The sequence below is a fragment of the Stenella coeruleoalba genome (assembly GCF_951394435.1).
Source record: "Stenella coeruleoalba genome assembly, chromosome: 18".
In the NCBI taxonomy this organism is placed as follows: domain Eukaryota; kingdom Metazoa; phylum Chordata; class Mammalia; order Artiodactyla; family Delphinidae; genus Stenella; species Stenella coeruleoalba.
In genome coordinates this window covers 66,152,861-66,178,097 of record NC_137164.1, presented here as the reverse complement: position 1 = coordinate 66,178,097, position 25,237 = coordinate 66,152,861, and the positions used below count along the sequence as shown (strand labels likewise).

The window sequence follows — 25,237 nt, the reverse complement described above, 5'->3', positions numbered from 1 at the left end:
TTTCATCATCAACTGTAAGATATATAGGAACCAGGTAAAATATGATACAAAAAACTATCCAGTGTCTAGAACTCATTGCAACAAACGAATTTTTCTGCAGGCTGGCTCCTACAAGAAATGACTTCACTTTGAATTTTTGTTTGTAATAGTTCGTTTGAATGTAATTTTTCATATTGATCTTAATTACTTTATTAATTTTACATATGGGTATATTTATAAGATATGTTAAGTGTGGCTTTTTTTTAAAAAAAACCTATTAATTTTTAGAGATTTCTAGTTCTGGTCAAAATAGAGTAACAGGGACTAGATTTATCTTCCTACATGAAACAACAAAAGAAGGAAGAGAGGAAGAAAGAAAGAAAGAAAAGAAAAGGAAAGACACATGACAGATCTGAAGATCTGTGACACCAATGAGAAACAGTGATCCCTGAGAGACAGGAAACTAAAATCATGACTTCTATGACTACACCAGCCTCTGCCCTGAGCAAGTTTTCAGGCTATGGTGCAGAGAGAAAGAACATAGGCAGAACCTGGCAAAATCCATGAGTTGAACAGACGGGGCTGAGAGTGCAGGGGAGCAAGGTAGAGAGAGTTCACAGGAGAGTAGAAGGCATTTAGGAGAGTACAGAGGGTTACCCTTGAGTAGGCAACAGAGTACTGATCAACGTGTGCTTGTGAGGAAAGTAGCCAAGATGGGACAAAAAATTAAAAAACAAACAAAACACAGAAGGATTAGAGGTTACAGGCCTGGTGCTCACATAGGGCCAGGAATACTATCTATTCTCACCAGCCAGATGGGAAGACCTCATGACTCATGCGCACTGGGTAGAGTACTGAAGGGTCATCCCTTAGGAGTAGGGAATAATTCACCCCGGACTGCACACTACACCAGTCCTACCCTAACAAGTCTTAAAAGCCAGATCTGAAAGGACTAAATTGTTTCCAAATAACTTACATGCATCCCCCCCGCAAACTCAATAACATTTACAGGAATACAAAACTACCCAGCACTCAACAAGGTAAAATTCACAGTATCTTACATCTAATTAAAAGAAAAAATCACCAGGCATACAAAGCAGGAAAACATGACCCATAATTAGACAAAAAAACCCAAAACAAAACAAAAAAGCAATGCCCCCCCAGAAAAAAAACAATCAAATGGGACTCAGAATTGACACAGATGTTAGAATTAGTAAAAAGGATATGAAGACAGTTATTATAACTGTATTCTCTATGTTCAAAAGGTTGAGATATGGAAGATTTTAAGGAGACCTAAACTAAATTTCTGGAGATGAAAACTACAGAGTGTGATACAAACATACACACGCGTGTGTGCGCGCGCACACACACACACACACACACACACACACACACACACACAGGATGCGATTAACAGCAAATGAAACACTGCAGGAGAAATACTACTGAACTTGAAGAACTAGCAATAGAAACCATCCAAAATCAAACACAGAAAGAAAAATTACCAAAAAATTAACAGAGCATTAGAGAACTATAGAGTAACTTTAGGCAGCCTAATATGCATGTAATTGGAGTCCTGAAGGAGAGGAGGTGGCAGGGGCAGGGGAAAGAAACGGAAAAATATTAGAAGAAATAATGGCTATAAGTTTTCAAAATTTAACAAAAACTATAAGTCCACAGATCCAAGAATCTCAGCAAACTCCAAGCATAAGAAACATGAAGAAAACTGCATGGAAGCGCATCCCAATCAAATGATCAAAAACAATGATAGAGAAAAAAATCTTAAAACTCAGCCAGAGCAGAGAGAGACACTATATATAAAGTAACAAAGATAAAGATGACAGTAGATTTCTTGCCAGAAACAATGTGAGAATGCAATGGTGCAAAATTTTTAACATACTCAAAACATCTTAGAATTTTACACCAGGCAAAAAACATCTTTCAAAAAGGAAGGCAAAATAAAAACATTTCCAAACATGAAAGCTCAGAGAATTCACCACCAGCAGAACCACATAATAAGCTACGTTAAAGGAAGGCCTCTCCGAGCAGGAAGAAAGTGATATCAGATGGAAATCTGTGTCTACACAAAGGAATGAGGAACACCAAAATGGCAACTGTATGGTTAATATATGTTTTAAGAATTTTTTATTATTTAAGTCTCTGTAGGAGATAACTGACTGGTAATCAAATGTACTTCAATTAAAAAAAGATAACTGACTGGCAAACAAAAATAACAACAATGTAATGTGGGGTTCATAACTTATGTTAAAAAAACAATAACAACAATAGCAAAACGGTCAAAAAGTGGAAAAATGGAAATAAGGTTTATACTGTATGTGAAGAGGAATAATATCACTTGAAGGCAGGCTGTGTTAAGTTGAAGATGGACATTATAAACCTCAAAGCAACCACTCAAGTTACAAATCAAAGAGCTACAGCTAATAAACCAACAAGGAAAGTAACATGAAATCATCAAAATATTCAATTAATCAAAAGGCAGACAGGAAAAAGGAACAAAGACGGATAAGACAAATAGAAAACAAACAGCAAGATGACCAATTTAACTTTTTTGTTTGTTTTCCTATAAAAAGATTTTTTATTTTACTTTTTAATTTTTAAATTAATTTTTATTGGAGTATAGTTGATTAACAATGTTGTGTTAGTTTCTGCTGTACAGCAAAGTGAATCGGTAATACATATACATATATACACTCTTTTTTTAGATTATTTTCCCATATAGGTCATTACAAAGTATTGACTCGAGTTCCCTGTGCTATATAGTCGGTTCTTATTAGTTATCTATTTTATATATAGTAGTAAGATGACCAGTTTTAATGATACCAATAATCATATTAAATGTAAACGATCTAAACATACCCAATTAAAAAGGATTGCCAGATTTGATCAAAAGGCAAGACCCAACTCTATGCTGACTACAAGAATCAGACTGCATATATAAAGACATAAATTGGTTAAAAGGAAAGGGATGGAAAAAGGCATAGCATGCTAACATTAATAATTTTTTCAACAACTGAAATGATTAAATTAGTATCCAAGTAGACATGAGAAGAATATCACGTGTATTTATTTCACAAATACACTTTATACACCCGTGTTTAATCTTCCCTATTTTCATAACTTCTTATGACAAAGGAGTCAATTAATTAAGAGGATATAAAAATCTGAAGTATTTATATACTGAATGACAGAACTTCAAAGTACATGAAGCAAAAACGGATCAAACTGCAAGGAGAAACAGACAAATCCACAATTATGGCTGGAGACTTTAATACCTCTCACTCAATAACTAACAGAACATATAGACAGAATTCACTAAGGATGCAGATGATTTGAACAGCACTATCAACCAACATGATCTAACTGCCACAGATGGAATGCTCTGTCCCACCCACAGAATGAGCATTCAAGTACATAAAACATATACCAAAATAAACCATATTCTGGGCCATTAAAGAGATATCAGTAAATTATTTAAAAGTCCTCATGTCATACAAACTATATTCTCCAGCAACCACAGAATTAAATTAAAACTCAAACACAGAAAGAACTGGAAAAATCCTTATATTTGGAAACAAAATAAACATGAGTCAAAGGAGAAACCAAGGGGAAATTAGAAAGTATTTTAAACTAAAAGTGAAAACACAATAAACTAAAATTTGTGGGATGCTACTAAAAACCTTTTAATTTAAAAATAATCTATCGGTATAGAATTCATCTATATGCAAGCTAGAAAATTAGAAAATTCACAAAAGCAAAATTTAAAAAATTGTCCACCACCAAGAGATCATGGTTAACACTTTAATGAAGTTGTTCTCAGAACTGAGCTTGTATCACATTCACCCTAAGAGCTTGTTAAAACATATACTATGGGGGGGCTCTGCTCCTGGACCTCCTCATCTGGGTGAGGACCTGAGACTCTGCACTGCTCAGGTGATGCTGACGCTGCTTGCTGGCCTGGGGAGTGTGCTTTAAGACCCAGTACCTTCATGTATATCCCTTCCACATTTTTTTTTGAAGAGCGATGTGTGTGGATATAAACATACATACACTTTTTAAAAACCCAAATGAGGTCATATTGTTTATAACCTACTTTTTGCTTTTTAGTCAATGATTTCTATCTTTCTATTCTGTAAACTTTTCTTCTCACCAAATAATCACACTCTATTCAAATTCCTTCATGTGAATAAAGAATGTCCTTACTGTGATCTGTCAAAACTAACCTCCAATCCAGGACCATGCTTCATATCTGATTATGTCCATTAAGTCTCTCTTAATCTAGCTTCATCCCCTACACCACCACCACCACCCCCCGTTAACAAAAACAAAACAACAAAAAATTGACTGCTGAAGGAATGCACGAATAAAATTTGAACTGAAAAATTGAGGGTACGTTTTTATTCATTTACAAGGAAAGCTCTAAATAAAAAGGAATTAAAGATAGATCTGTAAACCGAAGTATGAAATGAAATGTATAAAGAGGGCCATCTTTATGCATTAGCGCATTAAACGCATTAGGCAGTGTCTGATATCCCAGATGTATGCAAAGGAAAGTTTTGGAATAAAACTAGAACTTAATATTATAATGCAATGCCTGGGGCTTCAGGGGGCCTTTGCCTCCAGGGAAATTTTAACCTTTGGGAACCTTTATTTTTTAAGAAGGGCTCAGCAGCAGACTTCAGGCATGGTACTTATAACAATCAATTACTCGGTTTTAACTAATTTAAAATCATTTGTTTAATTTGCATTAGCTTTGAAAATTTCAGTTCAAAGGATTTCACGTGGGTATTCTGGTGACTTAATTGGATTTCCCCCCCTTTAATCTATAGTTTGCTTCTTCTGTTTTTTTTTTTGTTTGTTGTTTATATCATCTTTTTAAATTTTTTTAAATTTATTTATTTTTGGCTGCATTGGGTCTTTGTTGCTGCACGTGGACTTTCTCTAGTTGCGGGGAGTGGAGGCTACTCTTCGTTGCGGCGCGCGGGCTTCTCATTGCTGTGGCTTCTCTTGTTGTGGAGCACGGGCTCTAGGGCACGCAGCCTTCAGCAGTTGTGGCACACGGGCTCAGCAGTTGTGGCTTGCAGGCTCTAGAGCGCAGGCTCAGTAGTTATGGCGCACGGGCTTAGTTGCTCCGCGGCATGTGGGATCCTCCCGGACCAGGGCTCAAACCTGTGTCCCCTGCATTGGCAGGCAGATTCTTAACCACTGCACCACCAGGGAAGTCCCGCTCCTTCTGTTTTAATTTTCTTTTTTTCTCCCGTCTAAAACTGTCTAATTTAAAAGAACACACAGATGCTTAAAACTACTGAAAACAAACGTACAGCTTTATTAATTGGCAAATTATTAAATGGCAAATACCCTTGTATCCATTAACCAAGTCAAGAAACAGAACTCTGTCAGCCATCTTATCCTAAAACCAGCCCCCTCCCTCTAAAAGTAACCACTACCTAGGTTTTTACAGTAACCACGAACATTTCTTGATGTTTTATTTCACGAAGTGGTGCATCTTTTAGTCTTCCTTATTTTCAAAAATGTTACGTCCTTCAAGTATCTTTTCACCTATAGTTTCTTCCTCCATCCCTCTCTCTTCCTTATAGTTTATCTGAGTAATTTCTGAGTCTCGATTTTGCAGACTGCACACTCATGGTGCCACTCAACACGCTCTTCTATCCTCCTTACTGAGTACAATTTGCCAGCTGGATCCAACTGGGCCCTTTGGCAAGGCCATACATGGTATGTTGGGAGGAACACACTTAAGTTTTTGGTTTTCTGGTATTTGTTTTTTTTGTTTTTGTGTGTGTGTGTGTGTGGTACGCGGGCTTCTCACTGTTGTGGCCTCTCCCGTTGTGGAGCACAGGCTCCGGACCCGCAGGCTCAGCGGCCATGGCTCACGAGCCTAGCTGCTCCGCGGCATGTGGGATCTTCCCAGACCGGGGCATGAACCCGTGTGCCCTGCATCGGCAGGTGGACTCTCAACCACTGCGCCACCAGGGAAGCCCCTGGTATTTGTTTTTTAATATCATGACTGTGATACCTTTCTGTTACTCATTTTTATGTGCAAACTGTTTCCTAACCTTCTGAGAAGAAAGTATGGTTCATGGTAGCTTTCCTACCTTCCCAGAGCTTCCTCTTCTATTAATTTTGGGCAGTGTTAAAAAACACGGTGGATTGCTTTCCGAGATTTCCTGCCTCTGTTTCCCTCCCCTTCTCTATTATTCCTCTCTATTGTCCTCCCCTGGCTCAATTTCACTCCCATTCTCCATAGTTTCTCCTAAGTGGTGTCCTGTCCCAGAAGGTCAGTTACTGCTCACTGGAGCTGGAATGTTCCAGCACCGTCAGGCCTCTCAGCTTCCACTGTTCTTCTCAAACTGTCCCCCTGGGATTTCTAGTGGCTCTTTGGGGGTTCTCTTCTCCATTCCATCAGATGCCCTGCTGCTCCCCTCTGTTTCCTCCCGTACAGACTCTGAGAGCAGACCTTGTGTCTGGCTGACGTTTTATCTCCGACTGCTTGTACTTTGGGATCTAGGGCTTACACTCTGACACCTAGTTTTGCCATAAATGTTGTCCACGGGTTTTTGATGTTGTTAAGTAGCTGTTTTTATGTGGGTCCTGGGTTTGGGAAGATCCAAAAACTATGATTCCACTTCTACCTTCTCAAGACTATCCATTTTAGAAACCTATTTCCAGATATTTTTTTAAACCAACTTGTTTTAAGATGTAGCCTTCATTAGTCACATATGGTGGAGCCAACAGGTTAGGAGACAGCTGCCATTGAAAAGATGGTTTGTTACAACCACTGAAAAGATGGTTTGTCACGTATGGTTCCCAGGAGGAGGGGAGCATGCCACACCATGCAGGGCCATGAGGGGAAGCACCAGGGTCCGCCAGGAGGCAGAAAGGGTGAGGACGACGCATGGGGAGGAGGCTTTACCGTGGTTTCCATGGGAAAAGACAAGGTAAGTCAGGGTAAGCAGCTTAGGATTGGCTAGCTTGAGTCATCTTAGTGGCCTCTGGGGTGTAGGGCCATCTCTAGGTGTCTGACACTGGCCCTGGGATGATTAAGGCAGAGGAATTCTGTCTCCTGCAGTGTAAGAGCGAGATAGAAGAGGTGGTTCAGAGTATGGCCTCTGGACTGGTTCATTTCCATATGGGAGGTATGCCGGCAGGGGAAGCATTTGCTATGTCTAAGAACTGGCTAGTCCTGGGAAGGGCAGTCTCTCCTCAGTCAACAAGGCCTCAAACGCTGAAACATCAAGAACACAGAAAATAAGAAAATGCTGAAGGAAAAGATCGGTGGTTCTCAGGGGCTCAGAGGGGAGAGAGGTGGAGTGGGGATATTCAGGGCAGTGAAACTACTCTTGTTGGTATTGTAATGGTGGATATATGTCATTATACATTTGTCAAAACTTATAGAATGTACAACGCAAAGAAGGAACCCTAATTTGAACTTGGAACTGTAATGATAATGTAGTAATACTCGCTCATCGATTGTAACACAGCATCACAGTAATGTATGACGTTAAGGATAGGGGCACTGTGCATGGGGAGACAGCATAGGGGACCTCTCTTCTCTCTTTACTTTCTGCTCATTTTTTCTGTAAACCTAAAGCTGCTCTAAAAACCGAAGTCTATTAATTAAAAAACAAACTGACAACAAACGAAACCCCATATAGCTTCCTTCCAGCTTAAGAAATAGAATATTACCCGTAGCCATATTTTTCCAGCGAGCTGCCTTTCCCCGGACTCTCTGGGACCTGCCCTGTCACCGCAGCCACTGTCAGGCCGAACCATGGCGCTGCTCTGTGTGGTGACCGGGCGGCTCCACCACCCCACCTCTGCTGGCTTCCCAAACTTTCCTCTGTCCTTGGGTCTGCAGTGCTCTTCACCCTTCACACCTGGCATGTTCCACAAAGAGCCCCTCCTGGTCTCAGATGTCCACAGGCCCCCAGGAAGAAGCAAAGTCAGAAGCCTGCAACTAAGCATAGACGAAGGAGGCCTGTCTGACCCCAGAGGGGCTGGGAAACCACCAGTTAGTGATGTCTGTCATCCCAGGTAGGTGTACGTTCTATGACCTCAAGGCTCCTAGAAAGCATGCTTGCTGCTGTGGACTGAACTGTGTCCCTCAAATTCCTGTGTTGAAGCCTTGACCCCCAATGTGACTGTATCTAGAGACAGGGTCTTTAGAAGGTAATTAAGGTTAATGATGTCATATGGGTGGGGCCCTGAGCTAACAGGACCGCAGCCTTATAAGAAGAGAAAGAGATGTCTCTCTCTCTCTGCTCTGAGACACAGTGAGAAGGTGGCCGTCTACAAGCCAGAAAAAGAATCCTCACCAGAATCTGATCACGCTGATACCCTGATCTTGGACTCCAATACTGAAAGAAATGAAACATCTGTTGTTCAAGCCACCTACTCTATGGTATTTTGTTATGGCAGCCTAAGCTAAGACACCTGTCAAGGGTAAAACTTTTTTCCTGGCATAAAGAAGATTATAAAATGAATGAAAAGATGCCAGTTTTCTTCCTGAGCTTTACCAGTATTTTTTTTAATTTATTTAATTAATTTATTTATTTATTTTTGGCTGTGTTGGGTCTTAGTTGCTGCCCGTGAGCTTTCTCTAGCTGCGGTGAGCAGGAGCTACTCTTCGTTGCTGCGTGTGCACTTCTCATTGCTGTGGCTTCTCTTGTTGCAGAGCACGGGCTCTAGGCACGTGGGCTCAGTAGTTGTGGCACACAGGCTCAGCAGTTGTGGCTCACGGGCTCTAGGGCGCAGGCTCAGTAGTTGTGGCGCACTAGCTTAGTTGCTCCGTGGCATGTGGGATCTTCCCGGACCACAGCTCGAACCCGTGTCCCCTGCATTGGCAGGCAGATGCTTAACCACTACACCACCAGGGAAGTCCCTTTACCAGTATTTATTTATACAAAACCAGAATTGTTTATCAGATCACTGAGCATTGTAGCTTTCATGAAATATTGGCAGGCCAGCCTCACTGGTTTCCGAGGCAGAATGCAAGAATAAAATACAGCAGATAGCTGCCTGACTGCTATGCCGGGAAGCCTGCTGGGGTCAACACTGCAAAGTATCTGAATTAATCCTCATGATAACCTTGTAAAATAGTCATTTATTAATCCCAATTTTTTCAGATAAAGTACAAAATCAAAGAAGTTCAGAATCTACCCAGTTGCCAAATGACAAAGCAAATGTTTAAACAGAGGTTTACAGGCCGTAACACAGAGCTGTCCCCACTCTCCCCAACAGGTCCACGAGATAAATCTTACGTATACAACCACCTCTGCTGGCCAGGTGTGCGCAGCTCTTTGAGATGGGGAGATGTGAGGAAAGGCAGCCCAGTGAAGCAGAGAGAACTTGCATCGCCTGCGACGGGTCTGTGTGTGACTCATGGTAATAAACCTGGTTATGCAGTTCATACTGAATTTGCTCACTGTAAAACATGGATAATAAAGTACCTACCTCGGAGAAATGTTACAAAGCAGAGACTGGTAAACAAAGGCCTATGGGCCAAATCCAGCCTATGACCTGTTTTGCTACAGCGCAAAGAGCAAAGACAGGATTTTAAGTGGTTGGGGGAAAAAAAAAAATCAAAAGTAGCCATATATTTCATGACGTGTGAAACTCTACGAAATTCAAACGTCCACGCCCATAACTAAAGTTTTACCGGAACCCAAGCACAATCATTCATTTACATTATCTACGGCTGCCTTGCCCTGAAGTGGCAGAGCTGGGCAGTTGCAACAGAGACGGTATGGGTTGCAAAGCCTAACATGTTTACTCACTGGCTCTTTCTGCCGACCCCTGCTGTGAAGAACGAACGATGTGAAGTTAAGTTTATAGCAGAGTCCACGGAACACAGTAGAAGCCCAAGAACAGTGAGCTCTCTGCATCCACCCCAATGGCAACCCAACATCTCTCTGGCCTTTCACCAGCCTTCAGACTCTAGGTACCCATTAGCTGGCATGTTAAGGGTCTTGATTCCTAAGATCAATAATAGCGTCTCTGCCATGGGAAGGCAAATCAATGAAAAAAAAAAAGCCGATTAAAAGACTTCTCTACTTCTGTGGGGCAATCCCACGGGGCAGCTGCCTGGACTCAAGGACAACACGTGCCCGACTTGCATGTAAACACAGCAATCAACTCTATTAATTGACAAGCCATGGGACAAGTCTAATTGAGGGTAGAGCACAATTGATTACTTACTAATTATCACTAGTTTATTTCCAATCTTGAGAAACACATCTTAGACCAGGGAAAGCACTCATTCTCCCCTTAAGCTTTTTCAAACCCTTACTATAAAGAATGCTCTGACATGGGCTATTTACGTGATAGAAGTGATGAGAAAGGGGTGAAAGGCTGAGCTGCAGTGCGAGTTGCCTGAACTTACCATCCAGGGACAAAGGTCCACAACCTTGCACGCTGGGGATCTTGGGGGAACAACTAGCTTCCTGTGTATTACGTAGAGATAAATGGGCAAAACCAGTGTGACAGCCCATGTCTGGGCATTTTGAGAGTAACCATGCTTCCTGCTGGTTTGTCAGATATGTGAGCAGCCTCCCAAAAGAAGCCTGGCAGAGGTGATAATCACAACAGTAGTATTAAAAATAATAACGACAACACGTCATTGCAGCATTATTCACAACAAGCAAGGGGGAAGCAACCTCAATGTCCATCAACAGATGAGTGGGTAAGCAAAATGTGGTCTATCCACACAATGCAGTATTATTCAGCCTTTCTTGGACCTCCCTGGTGGCGCAGTGGTTAAGAATCCACCTGCCAATGCAGGGGACACGGGTTCGAGCTCTGGTCCTGGAAGATCCCACATGCCACGGAGCAACCTAAGCCCGTGAGCCACAACTACTGAGCCTGCGCTCTAGAGCCCACGAGCCACAACTACTGAAGCCCTCACACCTAGAGCCTGTGCTCTGCAACAAGAGAAGCCACCACAATGAGAAGCCCGCACACCACAACGAAGAGTAGCCCCCGCTCGCCACAACTAGAGGAAGCCGGAGCCTGGCAACCAAGAGCCAATGCAGCCAAAAATAAATATTAAGAGAAAAAAAATACATTCTGACACATGCTCCAACACGGATGGACCTTGAGGACATTACACTAAGTGAAATAAGCCAGACCGAAAACAACAAATAATGTATGATGCCACTTATACGAGGTATCCAAAGTGGTCGAACTCATAGAAACAGAAAGTAGAATGGTAGCTACCAGGGGCTGGGGAAGAGGAAAGGAAGCTGTTGTTTAATGGGTATGGAGTTTCAGTTTTACATGATGAAAATGTTCTAGAGACCTACTGCACAACAATGAATACAGTTAACACCACTGTACTGCTATAGACTTACTTGAAAATGGTTAAGATGATCAATTTCATGTTATCTGTGTTTGACCACAAAAAATTGTAATGATGAAAATGATGATGATAGTTTCCATAACTAGTACTTTCTGAACACTACATACATAGTTCCCAGACCCCGGGCTACATGCTGACAGATACTGTGTTTGCTCTTTTCAAAAACCCCACGAGATGGGCACCATTGTCCCCATTTTACCTTCAGGCAAAGTGAGACACTGAAAGGCCAGCAACCTGCCCCAGTCACCCCGCTGCTAAGAGGCAAAGCAGGGGTTTGGGGGCTGGCAGTCCGACCCACCACTATGATACAACAGCCAGCTAGGAAGTCAGCACTGACAGAATCTGGGAAGCAGACAAAAACCCTATGATGTCAATCTTAAATCTTCAAGCGAGTTTATCTGAGAGCAGAGGTGAAATGCAACTAGTGTTCACTAGTCTCACACGTGAGTGGCTTTCCCTCAGTTCATCCAATCAAGACTCGTCCTAGGTTCTTCCAAAACAGATTCCATCAGCCAGCCTCTGGGTGCTTTTTGGTCATGATTTCTGTTCCTGTGTGCTTTTAGTTCACTGCATTTTGGGGGTAAACTTTTATTGAAGATGTGTGTGTGTGTGTGTGTGTACACACATTACAAGTGTACGTGTTACAAGTGTATGGCTCACTGAAATTTTACAAACTGATTGCACCCATAGAGCAAGCACTGAGATCAAGAAAAAGAACATGGCCAGGACCCCAGAAGCCCTCCTTGTACCCATTTGCACCATCCCATCTAATACCACAGATCAATTTTGTTAAAACAACCTATTTTGAAAATTACATGAAATTAGCTTTCAGGTTGCGATGTGAAATTGACATAGAGCAAAATACAGAGACACGGTCAGAGCAGGATGGTGACCAAGAGCATTTAGAAAGATCTGAACTTGAATCCTGGATCTATCACTGCTCAGCTGTCTGCCTTGTTGAAAAGGACTTACTCTTTAAGCCTTAGCTTCCTTATCAGAAAAAGGAGGTATAATGGACTAGAATAAAGGAACCGGAATAAACAAAACAGTGTACATAAACCTATTATGATGCCTTGAACAGAGCTATTACTTCCTAGAGCACGTGTTGGCAAACTACAGCTTCCTATTTTATAAATAAAGTTTTACTGGAACAAATCCATGCCGATTCATTTACACTACAAGGGTAGAACTGAAAGCTGGAGTAGAGACTCTCTGGCATGAAACGTCTATTCTAATATTCACTATCTGGCCCTTGACTAAAGTTTGCTGATCCCTGCTTTAGAATATGGGCCATGTTTGCTGTTGTGTCCACAGGAACTAGAGCAGCCTGGTGCATGGTGAGCACTCAGGTAGTGGCCTTTATTTGCAACAATTATCTCTTTCTTTTAGTTATCATTAATGGGTTTAGGGAATTTTTCAGTTGAACACATTCCTAAACAATATGATAAGGAAACGGTGAAATCACAAAAATGAAGCCTGATAAAACTTGAAACAAGTCAGCCCTGGAGGTACCCTGAAAGATTAATAGGTCTGTAAATGCTCGCAAAGAGAAGCACCCAAGGTCAACACAAAAGGCACTGAACTTGAGGTCAGAAGAATGGGGTTAGAATCCTAGCTCTGCCATTAGCTAACCGGTTGACCCAGATGCGGAACGATTCTCAGTCTTGGTACCCTCACCACTGCTAATTTACGGTTGAGAAAAGAAACTCCAGCAGGATCGGAACGGGACAAGACTGGAGTCAGGAAAGCCGTTGGGACCCTGACTTATACAGGCAGCGTTGCTAGAAATAATGAGAGAACAAATCTTCAAGTGTCTTGAGAATCATTATTTTAACATAAAACAAGTTTATGAAACAATGGTCCACCGACCTGGCTACACTGTATGATAATTATTTGTTTCCTTGTCAACCTTCCTAAGCAGGCTCGTCTAATGACTGGAAACAGTAACTGTTACTTGCTAGCTGTCCCTTCATATCAGGTGTCTTCTGCCGTATGAAGTGTGATGCAGGACGCGGCACTGGCACAAAATAATCGCTCGATGCATAAATGAATGTGGAATTAGATGTGGCCCTTCTGCGGTCGTCTGCCACATCAGAAAGAGGACAGGGAGTCAGGGCAGCTTCGAGCTAACATAAGCACTAGAAAACGGCAAAGAGGGCTTAGAGGTTAGATGTCTCGAAAACACGATTTGTGCACGTCTTCAGGTGCAGGCTCAGTTCCCGCCAGCCATTCCCAGACTCTGCATCAGTCCCAGCCAGCACCATCTCCAGCCCGATACCATGAACCCCAAACAGCTCTCCTGACTCTCGTCCAATTCCAATCTGGCTACAGTTGTCTTTCTAAGCCATAAATCAGACCATATCACACTCCCTTTATTTTTTATTCATTTCATTATTTATTTATTTATGGCTGTGCCTCGCACGCGGCTTGTGGGAGCTTAGCTCCCCAACCAGGGCTTGAACCCAGGTCCATGGCAGTGAAAGCCCATGTCCTAACCACTGGGCCACCAGGGAATTCCCCCCACGCTCCCTTTAAAATGCATTACCAGCTTCCTAAACACATTAGCTCGGTGCAGAACTGTGCTGTCCCACACAAGGGCCGCTAGCTACACGTGACCACTGAGCACCTGAGATACAGGTGGTCTGGCTGTGAGTGTCACATACATATCAGATTCAAAGACTTAGCAGGAAAAAAGTGTAAAATCTGTTATTCGTAGGTTTTCAGACTGATTACATGTTGAAATGATAATGATTTTAAATGTGTTAAATCAAATTAAACAGGCTATTAAATTAGTTTCACTTTTTAAAAAGTTTTTGAACATAACTGCTAGAAAACTTGAAATTAAGTGAGTGGTTCATCTTCCGTTTCTACTAGATAGCAATGGGGCAGAAAGCCCTTCCGTATAGACCTGGCTCCGGTTCTCTCTCTCACCTCCATCAGCAGAGCCCTGCTCCCTCACCTCTAAACTTCAGCCTTCTCTGCAGGTTTCTGAATAGCCCACTTGCGGTCTGGTCTTTGGGCATCTGGTGCCCCCTCTTCCTAGAACATTTTATCAGCTCAACTCCTCCTGGCCTCATAGGACTCTGTCTCGCAGTATCCGTGAAGGATTTCCTGAACACAAATGCTGTTTGTTGCTCCCACTGCCCAACGCCCCCGGGCTCCAGTGGACCACCTGCCACATGTCCTGAACTGGCCACTGACTCAGTCCGATGCCCCACCTGGATTATACATTCTCTCCATCTCACTCCTGTTGGATCCCCAGTGCAGGGCCAGCAAAAGTTCCAGGCACTCAGTGTGCACGGAATAGAAATGCAGTCCATGAACTTACACCCTAACAGGGTGTCTCATAAGAGGTAGACTAGGATACAGCCTTAAGAAAGTACCATCGGCCAAAAGAGAAAAAAGAACGGTGCTGTATGTTCTAAATGTGGGGCTCAAATCAGTGAGACCTTTTCAAAGAACGACATGACACATCTAGCAAACTTTAAGATGCTCAAACCCACGGATGATGCAACTTCCGTGCCTGTGGATCCGAACTACCGAGAGAAACCCCTGACCATGAACGCAAACATGAACGTATCAGTATGTTCACTGGAGCACCATTTGTAAAAGCACATGATTCAGTACAACCTAAGCATCCCACCCTTTACAGCCAGGCTTGTAAGTTACGGCACATCCATTCAGCAGAACAGCATAGAAACTGTGAAAAGGAAGGAAGCGGATTCTATGTGCTGAAGAGGAAAGATGTCCAGGATATATGAACAGTGTGTGGGTGGAGTACAGGGCACTGTGTATTATTTCCTCACATTATCGTATTTCAAAAATATGTGTCTGTTGGGCTTCCCTGGTGGCGCAGTGGTTGAGAGTCCACCTACCGATGCGGGGGACACAGGTTTGTGCCCCGGCATGCCGCGGAGCGGCTGGGCCCGTGAGCCATGGCCGCTGAGCCTGCGCATCCGGAGCCTGTGCTCTGCAACGAGAGAGGCCACGGCAGTGAGAGGCCCGTGTACCGCAAAAAAAAAAAAAAAAAAAAATATGTGTCTGTTGAAACACAACATCGTTAACTATACCCTAATATAAAATAAAAATAAAATAAATGCAACTAACACAACATTGTTAATCAACTATACCCCAGTATAAACAAAAATTACGTGTTTGTGTACACATATACACAGACTCTGATCAGAAGGATACACAAGACACTGGTGATGGAGGTTCTTAGAGGGAGAGGTGGAGGGAGATGGGGAGGGGGGACAGCCTGCACTGTGTATTCTCTTTGAACTTGCTAATCATATGCACACAAAAACAGATTAACAAGGGCTTTCTGGGTACCTTTTCTGTTGTACATTTCCGTATGGCCAAGGAAGGTCCCAATTATTTCCCTCCCCCAAGTCGAACAGACAGTAAAACAGCAACATCCCATGGACGTCACCTACCGTGATCTTCTTGTGGTCGGGAAACTCGAGGCCAAAATAATCTCCTTCCACGAGGTTCAGGTGGCTGCACACCGCATCCAGCAGCACTTTCCCCGGGGCTCTTTGCTGGGAACAGAAACAGCGGGAGTTACGCCCTCTGAGACAGGCAGCTGGGGACGCACACCGCGGCTCCCACTACAGGAAGCCTCTTCACGCCCGAGTCTGTAACCGCTCGCCACCAAGCACCGCCACTACACCCTGGTCACCGGCCCCGTGCCCACCACCGATTCCCTTCTCATGCTGCCCTCACACTTAGGTGCTGACCTCTGCCATCTTCTCCCTACCCCAAGGCCAGGCACTACCCCCCTTAAAAATAACAGGCAAATGCCATATGACATCACTTATATGTGGAATCTAAAATATGCGACAAATGAACTTATCTGTGAAACAGACTCACAGACAGAGAGAGCAAACCTGTGGCTGCTGGGGGGAGGGGGGTGGAGGAGTGATGGATTGGGAGTTTGGGATCAGCAGATGCAGACTCATATACACAATGGATGAACGACAAGGTCCTACTGCATCGCACAGGGAACCATATTCAGTACCCTGTGATCAATCACAGTGGAAAAGAATATGAAAAAGAATGTATATATATGTACAACTGAATCTCTTTGCTGTACAGCAGAACTCAACACACCACTGTAAGTACTTAATAAATTACAGAAATAACACTTTATTTTTTTATAGCGGTTTTCGGTTTACAGAAAATTGAGCAGGAAGTACGTGGGGAGAGTTCTCACGCACCTCTCCCACCACACCCAGGGCCCCACTTACTGACATCTTGGGTTAGTATGGTACATTGGTTACAATCGTTGAGCCAATACTGATACATCATCACCATCCAAAGTCCATACTTTACGCTGGGATTCACTCTTTGTGCTGTATCGTTCTACGGATTTCAACAAATGCATACTATCACAGAGCCCCCATAACCGGATCACACAAGAGAGTTTCACCAGCCTAAACATCCCCTGTGCTCCCTTCGTCCGGGCTCACCACCCCCCAAACTCCTGGCAACCACTGATCGTTTTATTGTCTCTCCAGTTTTGCCTCTTCTAGAATGTCATGTAGTTGGAATCGTATAGAATGTTGCCTTTTCAGATTGGCTTCTTTCACTTAGCAGTAGGCATTGAAGTTTCCTCCATTCTTTTTATGGATGAATAATATACCACTGTGTGGATGGACCACAGTTTGTTTACCCATTCACTTGCTGAAGGACATCTCGGTTGCCCAAGTTTGGGCAATTGTGAATAAAGCTGCTATTAACATTTGTGTGCATTTCTGTAACTTTTCAGCTCATGATCCCATGCCCTTTTTGTGGCAGCTGAAAGCCTGTCCCTGTTCCTCTTGCTTCCCCCTCCACCCCCGGCCAAATGTGGCAGAATGTACGGCTTTCTTCTCTACACTTTGCATAAACTCTCATCTAGACTTCATAGGAACTGAGGGTAAAGGCCATAGGTTACTTATTTTTTTAGGCCATAGGTTATTAATCGCCTTACCCACGATGCCTAAATGCCAACCAGTCTTGTTGAAATGAATGAACAAATGAATACAATTACTCATTCCACTGTATTCTCTGTAGTTAAACATCTATGAGTCTGTCTCCCCAATGAAACTCTGGGCTACCTGTTCACCTTTCTATTCCTATTGGCTAGCGCAGCCCCTGGCAGTCCCTCAATGTCTGCTGAAATATGTATTTTCTATACCCTGAATCTATAAAACCAGTAACTGGAGACAACACTGCCTTGAAACATTTTTCTTGCAGCGTTTGATCTGTGTGGTGAAATTGGATCCATTTTGCAAGTGGGTGTTAGGAATCTACCAGATAGTGAAGAGAAACCAAGGCATAGGATTCTAAGCTCTTTAGGGTAGAAAGGGAAGATGATATATATGAACCCACTTTCTACCCTAAAGAGCTTAGAATCCTATGCCTTGGTTTCTCTTCACTATCTGGTAGATTCCTAACACCCACTTGCAAAATGGATCCAATTTCACCACACAGATCAAACGCTGCAAGAAAAATGTTTCAAGGCAGTGTTGTCTCCAGTTACTGGTTTTATACTTTCACTTCCCCTCTGCTAAGAGCAGAGCAATTTAGGAGCCAATTAGTAACCCAGGAGACTAATTGGCAGTAGCAGTCAGAGCCTGACAAGTACAATGATGGGCACATCCATTAGGCCACCCAATAGCGTGACCTGAGAGGCCAGCAAAGATGCTTCTGTGTCCAGCCATAAAGCATCTTTCATTTTTTTAAACAGACACCACTTTGTGCTCCCATATTCCTCATGGTTGAAATCCAGAAGATATTCAGTTTTCTAAGGGCATGCGGTAGTCTCCATGGATAATCCCAAACTCACCAGGCTCTAGACTTTGAATGCCCGGTCCAAGGGTCACCAGGAGAGTCGTTTCACTCGCCCTGATGGCAGAACTAACATGTAATGGTGTGTAAACCCCGTCCTTGTCTGTCAAACGTATTCCCCCCCCCCCCACTACCCCAGCCCACACGCCCCTATGTTTATCCAGTGTTAACAGCTGAACAGATTACTGGTCACCAATCTTATTTCCCACTTCTTTCTCAAAGCAACGCACCCTCGGTCATGCTGAGAGCACTTGGGAATTCACCAGCCAGGCTCACGGGGGGTCTTGAGTTCAATTCTTCACACCTGCCTCCATAGAACTGTATGAATAACTTAGGCATGGCTACTTGTTCGAGGTCCTCTTCTCTGGCCAGTAAAATCTACAGAGGCTAGCTAGTAAGAACATGATAGAAATGGGCCAGGTGCTAAGAAGTTGTGGAAGAATTCCTGTATCATAAGATCTTTTTTTTTTTTTTTTTTTTTTTTGCGGTACGCAGGCCTCCCACTGCCGTGGCCTCTCCCGCTGCGTAGCACAGGCTCAGCGGCCATGGCCCACGGGCCCAGCCGCTCCACGCCATGTGGGATCCTCCCGGACCAGGGCACGAACCCGCGTCCCCCACATCGGCAGGCGGACTCTCAACCACTGCGCCACCAGGGAAGCCCCATCATAACATCTTTTTAAGAGAAGACCACATTCCAGTTTCACAATTCTTCTTTCTCACCATTCTTGACATTTCCTATTTGTTACAAACTGAACCACCAATTATCTGACCAGCTGGCAAGCACTCACGTCTCCCAGAGAATTCCTGGAACTAAGTGAATTTGATAACTTCATCTAGATTTACAGAGTCTGGGAAATGAGACTCTACAATTCAACGCTGGAAGTCTAAACAAGTAAAAAATCAACATACAATGGATGCCTTTATGGAATGATGTTCAACTAAGCACTTCATGGAACACCCCGAGGAGAGGTAGAGTTACCCTCTGAATCAGGTCCTTTACTGAGTCAGCAGAGATTTTTGTGACCACACTGAGCATATCTTGGTAATAATAAGAGGCTGGAAATAGATGCTTGGAATCTAGTTAATATATAAGCCTGGTCCCAAGTCTTAAAATTTTCCTTAAAATTTATTATTTTGTACAAATCTTTGATGCAAAAATGACTTTTCAATGGGACCCAAATTTTTATATAGGGAGAAGTTAGAGTTTGAACGATATTATATAGTTCCTAAAATTCATCTGTAAAATAGATGCCTTTAATGCATTATATGAACTGTCCTGTGAACACTGGCTATCTTCAGGGGTATAAGGAAAGCCAGCATGTAGAAGTACTAGAAAGTATTTATAAGGGTTGAAATGCAGTCACTAGATGACAATTTCATGGGTAAACGGACACGGCATTAACTTCCCAAGGTATACCAGGCAGCTATGGCCTAAAATGTTCCTAGACAGACTTCACGATGCCAAAGTTCAGGGACACTGTTTCCCTTTCTTTTAGGGGTTGGTGTAGAAATGTCTGGGTTTAATCCATGCACCCAGGGCTGAATTCCGCTTCAGAGAAAGCATCTCAGAGAAGGGAAGCAGGAAGAGTTTTATCCACATTCTTTAAGAAAAATTATCCCCTCTTTCTTTCCAGCAGTGGATTCACTCAGTCCACAGCATCGTTTCTTTACACTTGCCTCCAATGAATTTTTTGAACTTCACATTAAAAGCAATTCTGCTCAAAATTCACACCACAGGATATAAAATGGATGGTAGCAATGGTTGCACAACCCTGTGAATGTACTTAATACCACTGAATTGTACACTTAAAAATGGCTAAAATGGTAAATCTTTTGTTGTGTTCATTTTACCAAAATTTAAAAATGCAGAAAAAAAGACCAAAAAAAAAAAAAAGTAACTGAGGATGGCGTTCACATCTACATACAAATGACTGAAGAGAGTTATTCACAATAGAATCTGTTTAAACTATTTTTAAGAACAAGAAAATCAAGAGTCCACTTCCTTTACATTAGATCTTCGAGAAACACTGAGGGGTAGGACCCAGCTCAAGTTGAGCGTCTGTGAAGAGCCGTATCACACGGGGAGAATGAGTGATATCCATGTGTGCGCTAAAGGGCTGTTAATGTTTCTCAGCACAAAAGGTTCTTTTACGTGTCTGGTGAAGAAAAAGGCATGATATGAACATCGTTAGAAGTAACCACAAATTATGCACCTGGGGCAGGCTTTGCACGAGACAGATGATGGGGTTCAACAGCTACAAAGCCACCAGCCCTTTGTTGCTAAAACAAACCTATAAATGAGTCAATAAAGTCTGGATGTGGGGAAAGATGGCAACACCGTAGACTAGGCTGGCAGAACACAAAGAGGAGACGCTCAGGAAAATTCATCTGTAAACGTACTTTCTCAAAGAGTAACTTACTTTAAGACACACACACACACACACACACACACACACACACACACACTCTTATGGCTGCAAAAATGATCATACACGAGGAAGGAAAAACAAATCACTGAGGCTTCATCTGAAAACCTATATCTGTTAGAAATGGTTTAACATGAAAGGGACCTCTTGATGAATGTTTTTCAAATTGTCCCCAAGTGTTTGTACTGGGGCTGAGGGAGGCAGATCTCTGAGACTCCCACACCTTCTAAGAAACTAAGAGTCTGGCTGACCCCGCACATGGCCAGTCTTGATTAAAATAGTCCAGAAGTGAAGAAACCAAATAGTAATCATATGTCATATTTTGGAGAACAAACCGGTGATTAGTGAAACCACATAAGCAAATTTTTGTCACTTTTTTCTTACTGGCTACTTTAAATTATGCTCCAAGAGACATCTGAAGTTTAATCTAGTGCACAAATAAGGTGGCTGAATGCTTACTGTGCATCCCCGCTGCTTTCTCCATTTTGAAGAGGCTTTTCACGGAATCCTATAAAATTAAATTTTAGGAGGAGGTTTACATTCTTGGGGAGTGTCTGGCAACTAAGTACTGAATAATAAATAGTATGAACATTCACACAGGGCTTCAAGCTATTAAAAACTGCGAATCAAAGTCCTTTTGGTTTATTGTGCCTTTAAAATATGTCTATGCCTTCAGGTTATTTCTATTACATCAAGTTTTATGAGGAAGTATTTTCTTTTTCCTCTAAAAGAATAAAGACAATTCTTTCTGGGTTGGGGGTGTCTTCTACACCCTCTCCCCACCTCCTCAAAGGGTCTGAACAAAGGAGTCACCCTACGTGATACAGCTAAAATCTGCCTTGCTGAAATAATCTCATAGACAGAAATCGATAAAGATAACATTTGACCAACTTTACAAAATATGCATCAGCTGAGGTTTCAGAGAGCTGTTTCTGGAAGTATTTTGTTTTTCTCTCCTTTGGGATTAAGGTAACCAAGACAACCAGGGCATGCTCCTCTACAGCAGAAGGGAATGGCTTCTCTCAAAGGCCTCAGCCCCTTTTTCCTCCCGTTAATACCTATTAGAATATTGTTCAAACTTCCATAACCCACTAACCCTCACCACGGGTGTCGTTAACATAGCAGATTTCCTCCTGGCCCTTTGGGGGTTTCTGACCAGGTGGGTAGAAGTATTAATAACCATGATGGCTTACGGAGCCTGAGGTACATTTGTCAAGTGAGTAGCCACATGCAGGCACTGTGCTAGGGGCTAAGGGAATGGAAATCAATACAAGTATCTCTCGCTGAGTCAGAGGTGAGAGAATAAAGCAGCTAACTTAGAAGGTATGGTAAGTGCTATGAGAAAGAGAGAAAGAGAGAGAGAGAGAGAGAGGGAGTGCACGCATATGCACTCTAGTGTCTTTTCTTATAAGGACACTAATCCTATTGGATCAGGGCTACACCCTTATGACCTCATTGACCTTACTTCTTTATTCCAAATACAGCCACACTTGGAGTCGGGGTGTCAACATAGAAATCTGGGGGAGTGGGGACACAATTCAGTCTATAGTAGGTGGAGCCAGAAAAGGACTGGAGATACTGTCGACCCCTTAGGATCAATGTGAGGATTAAATACAACTCTGACCGCGAAGTATTTAGCAAAGACCCTGGCACGTAACACAAGTTCTCTACACTGTTGCTTCTACTGTGATGGGGAAATGTTAGTTTATAAAATTAAGGGCAGGGGAATGGGCTGACATCGAGGAGGATGTCCCATTTCCCAACCCCAAAGGCATGTCTCCGCAACGTCATGGGATGGAAAGCCTGGCCACCACATCTGTGTGTATGTGTGTGACCATGTCCCCAGGGACAGAGCCCATAGCCAGGTATGCTTATTCTGTCCTAGAATTCTGCTGGAGGCGATTCGGAGCAGTGCTTCTCTGATTTGTGTGCCCATCGATCACCTGCAGACCTTGATAAGCTACAGATGCTGATTCGGGAGGGCTGGGGGGAGGCCCAAGAATCTGCATTTCTAACAAGCTCCCAGTGGATGCTGCAAAGACTCTGCTTTGAGAGCCAGGTGCCAGTCATGTCGACACGTGGACCCCCACCAGGCAGAGCCGGTGCACTTGGCGGTCTCTGGCTCCAATCTCCATTTCGGGATAACTTCAAGCTTGAGACGCAACCGTAGCAAAAAATACCGAACCCACTGTCACGGGCTGAACTGTGTCTCAAAAAGACATGAAGTCCTAACTCCTGGTCCCTGTGAATGTGATCTTATTTGGAAACAGGGTCTTTGCAGATGTGATCAAGTGAAGATGAGGTCATTAGGGTGGGCACTAACCCAAAACGAGTGGTGTCCTTATAAGATGGTGTGAAGACAGAGACACACAGGGAGAAGGCCATGCGATGACAGAGGCAGAGACAAGTGACGTGGCTGTGAGCCAAGGAACGCCAAGGATGGATGGTCCCCACCAGCAGCTGGAAGAGGCAAGGAAGGGATTCACCCAGGGTCTCAGAGGGAATATGGTCCTGCTGGTACCTTGACTTTGAACTTCTAGCCTCCAGCACTGTGAGAGAATAAATTTCTGATGTTTCAAGTCACCAGTTTGTGGTACTTTGTTACAGCAGCCCTAGCAAACTCATACAGCCACCTTCCGCAGTGCTGTTACCCACCTCTCAGCCACTTGGGGGCAGAGACGACGCCGTCACGTCCTGCTCTGTTCCTTTCGAACGAAGAGATTATAATGAAATAATAACGTGATAAATGGATTGGGGATAACATAAACATTCTGGCCTTGAAAATTTCTCTAACTGGAAAAACCAAATAAACTCAGTAAGTAGTACACTCATGATAGGAGATAACTGACTTTTCCTGCTTATCGTTAAAAGGTGTTCCTCTTTTTACTGTTGCTGCTCTAGATATGAGCAGTATTCTACAATCAAAGTTCTTTTTACACCCTAAGTCTCTTTTGGACCCTTCCACCCCGATGGGGGAGGGGCAGGGTCCAGGCTGGGAAGTCCCCCAGCTCACGCGGCCTCCCACCAACCAGCCCTCCGTCCAGAGTTCCCCCTTCCTGACCCCTGAGCATGTAGTCAGCAGCTGCGAGTTAAACAGAGATCCAAGAATACAACTGGAGGAATCTCATAGGAACTCACCGATCCGTCCATAAATACATTTTTTTTCTTAGAAATTTTAGCACAAGGCCACTGCAGACTGGGCTTAATATAAATGATTAAGAAGGTGACACTTGTGGCTAAAGATAGCAGACTGAATACACGCAGCTCATCTCCATGGTACCCAGAAACCCTGCTTAAAAGAAACAGTAAAAGAATGAAAAAAGGAATAAATTCATAGGAAACCGAGAAAACGAGAGAAGAGACAGCGGGTAAGAGATTTCCCCCAAATTCTAGAAGATAACAGAGGAGAAAACTGCAGTCTAATTACAGAGGAGAAGAGAGGCAGCAATAAGGAAGCAGTCAAATTCCACAGAACTACCCAAAAGGTCAGGAACGGGAGACGCCAAGTACTTCCGATAAGCCAGGGCAGAGTGAAAAACTTTTAAAAACATTGTAATTTGTATCCTCATATAGCTCCGAGTTTATAACTAACATAACCCCAGGAGGTTATAAAAAGGAATATTTGGTTAACAAGAAAGAGCTCTTCGAAATGAAAAATAGCACGGCAGAAATTAAAATGTCACTGTGAGAGTTTAAAGATACAGTGGAAAACTCTCCTAGAACCTACACCAGGCGACCAAAGCGTGGCAGCGGGGAGGGGAGGACGGGAGACTTTTAGAAAGGCTCAGCATCTGAATCATGGGACCCCTACACAGAGAGACCCAAGGGGAAGGAAAATTATGCAAGCATAATATAAGGAAATTTCCAGAACTGAGGAGTATGACTTTCAAGATTGAAAAAGGGCCAGAGAGTATCTCATGGAATGAGCACGATCCATTTCAATGCAAATTATTGGGAAGTTTGGGAACACAAGGAAAAAAAAGAAGATTCTAAAAGTTATGAGAGAGAAAAGCAACGGCTAGTGAATCAGAATGGCTCAGGACTTCCAGACAGCACACTGGAAGCCAGTACAGAGTCCCAACCAAATCCAGTTACGGGACATCAATAATCATGTCTAAGATGCAGCTGCCCTGGGGGCGGAGGGACCGGTACATCTGCACACCCACAACACACCTAAGCTGCACCCCGAGGACACTCCAGGCTTGGCGCCAAGGTGACACTCGCTGTGGAGCTGGGATTCAAACTCAGCTTCAGAGAATCTGCTCCTAACCGGCAGCCTCAGAGTCTATTTTCCCTCTTATCTCCTTCAAGACTTCCACCCCTAATTTTGATGATGCAAACTGTCCTGGAGAAAACTTGCTGGGAAAACCAAGGGAAGAGGCTGACATTTGCAACTGCTGTAACTTGGGGGCACCAAAGCCGGTCGGTAGGACATACGGTCTGATATATATGGAAGGTGTGACCGTAGTACGGCACAGCCCCTGCAGGCCAGGGTGAGTGTCATATAAACCAGTCGTGACCTGCTGCAAAAGCAGGACTCCTTAGTTAACCAAGAAATGGAACAGCAGAAATGTGGGAGATGTTTCTCCAGCTGTGTCTCCGGCCC

The 25,237-nt window shown here is 43.3% G+C and overlaps 1 protein-coding gene across 3 annotated transcripts in view; it reads right to left on the bottom strand.

Moving 5' to 3' along the window:
• FARP1 (FERM, ARH/RhoGEF and pleckstrin domain protein 1) overlaps window positions 1-25,237 on the bottom strand; it is a 290,586-nt gene that overhangs the window by 92,058 nt on the left and 173,291 nt on the right. For 2 of the 3 annotated variants that reach the window (XM_079902745.1, XM_079902746.1), the window contains exon 3: window positions 15,808-15,912. The exons of the other annotated variant lie outside the window; for it this stretch is intronic. In XM_079902745.1, coding sequence (XP_079758871.1) covers window positions 15,808-15,912 — 105 coding nt within the window. The remainder of the gene's footprint in view (window positions 1-15,807; window positions 15,913-25,237) is intronic. 3 annotated transcript variants of the gene reach the window in all.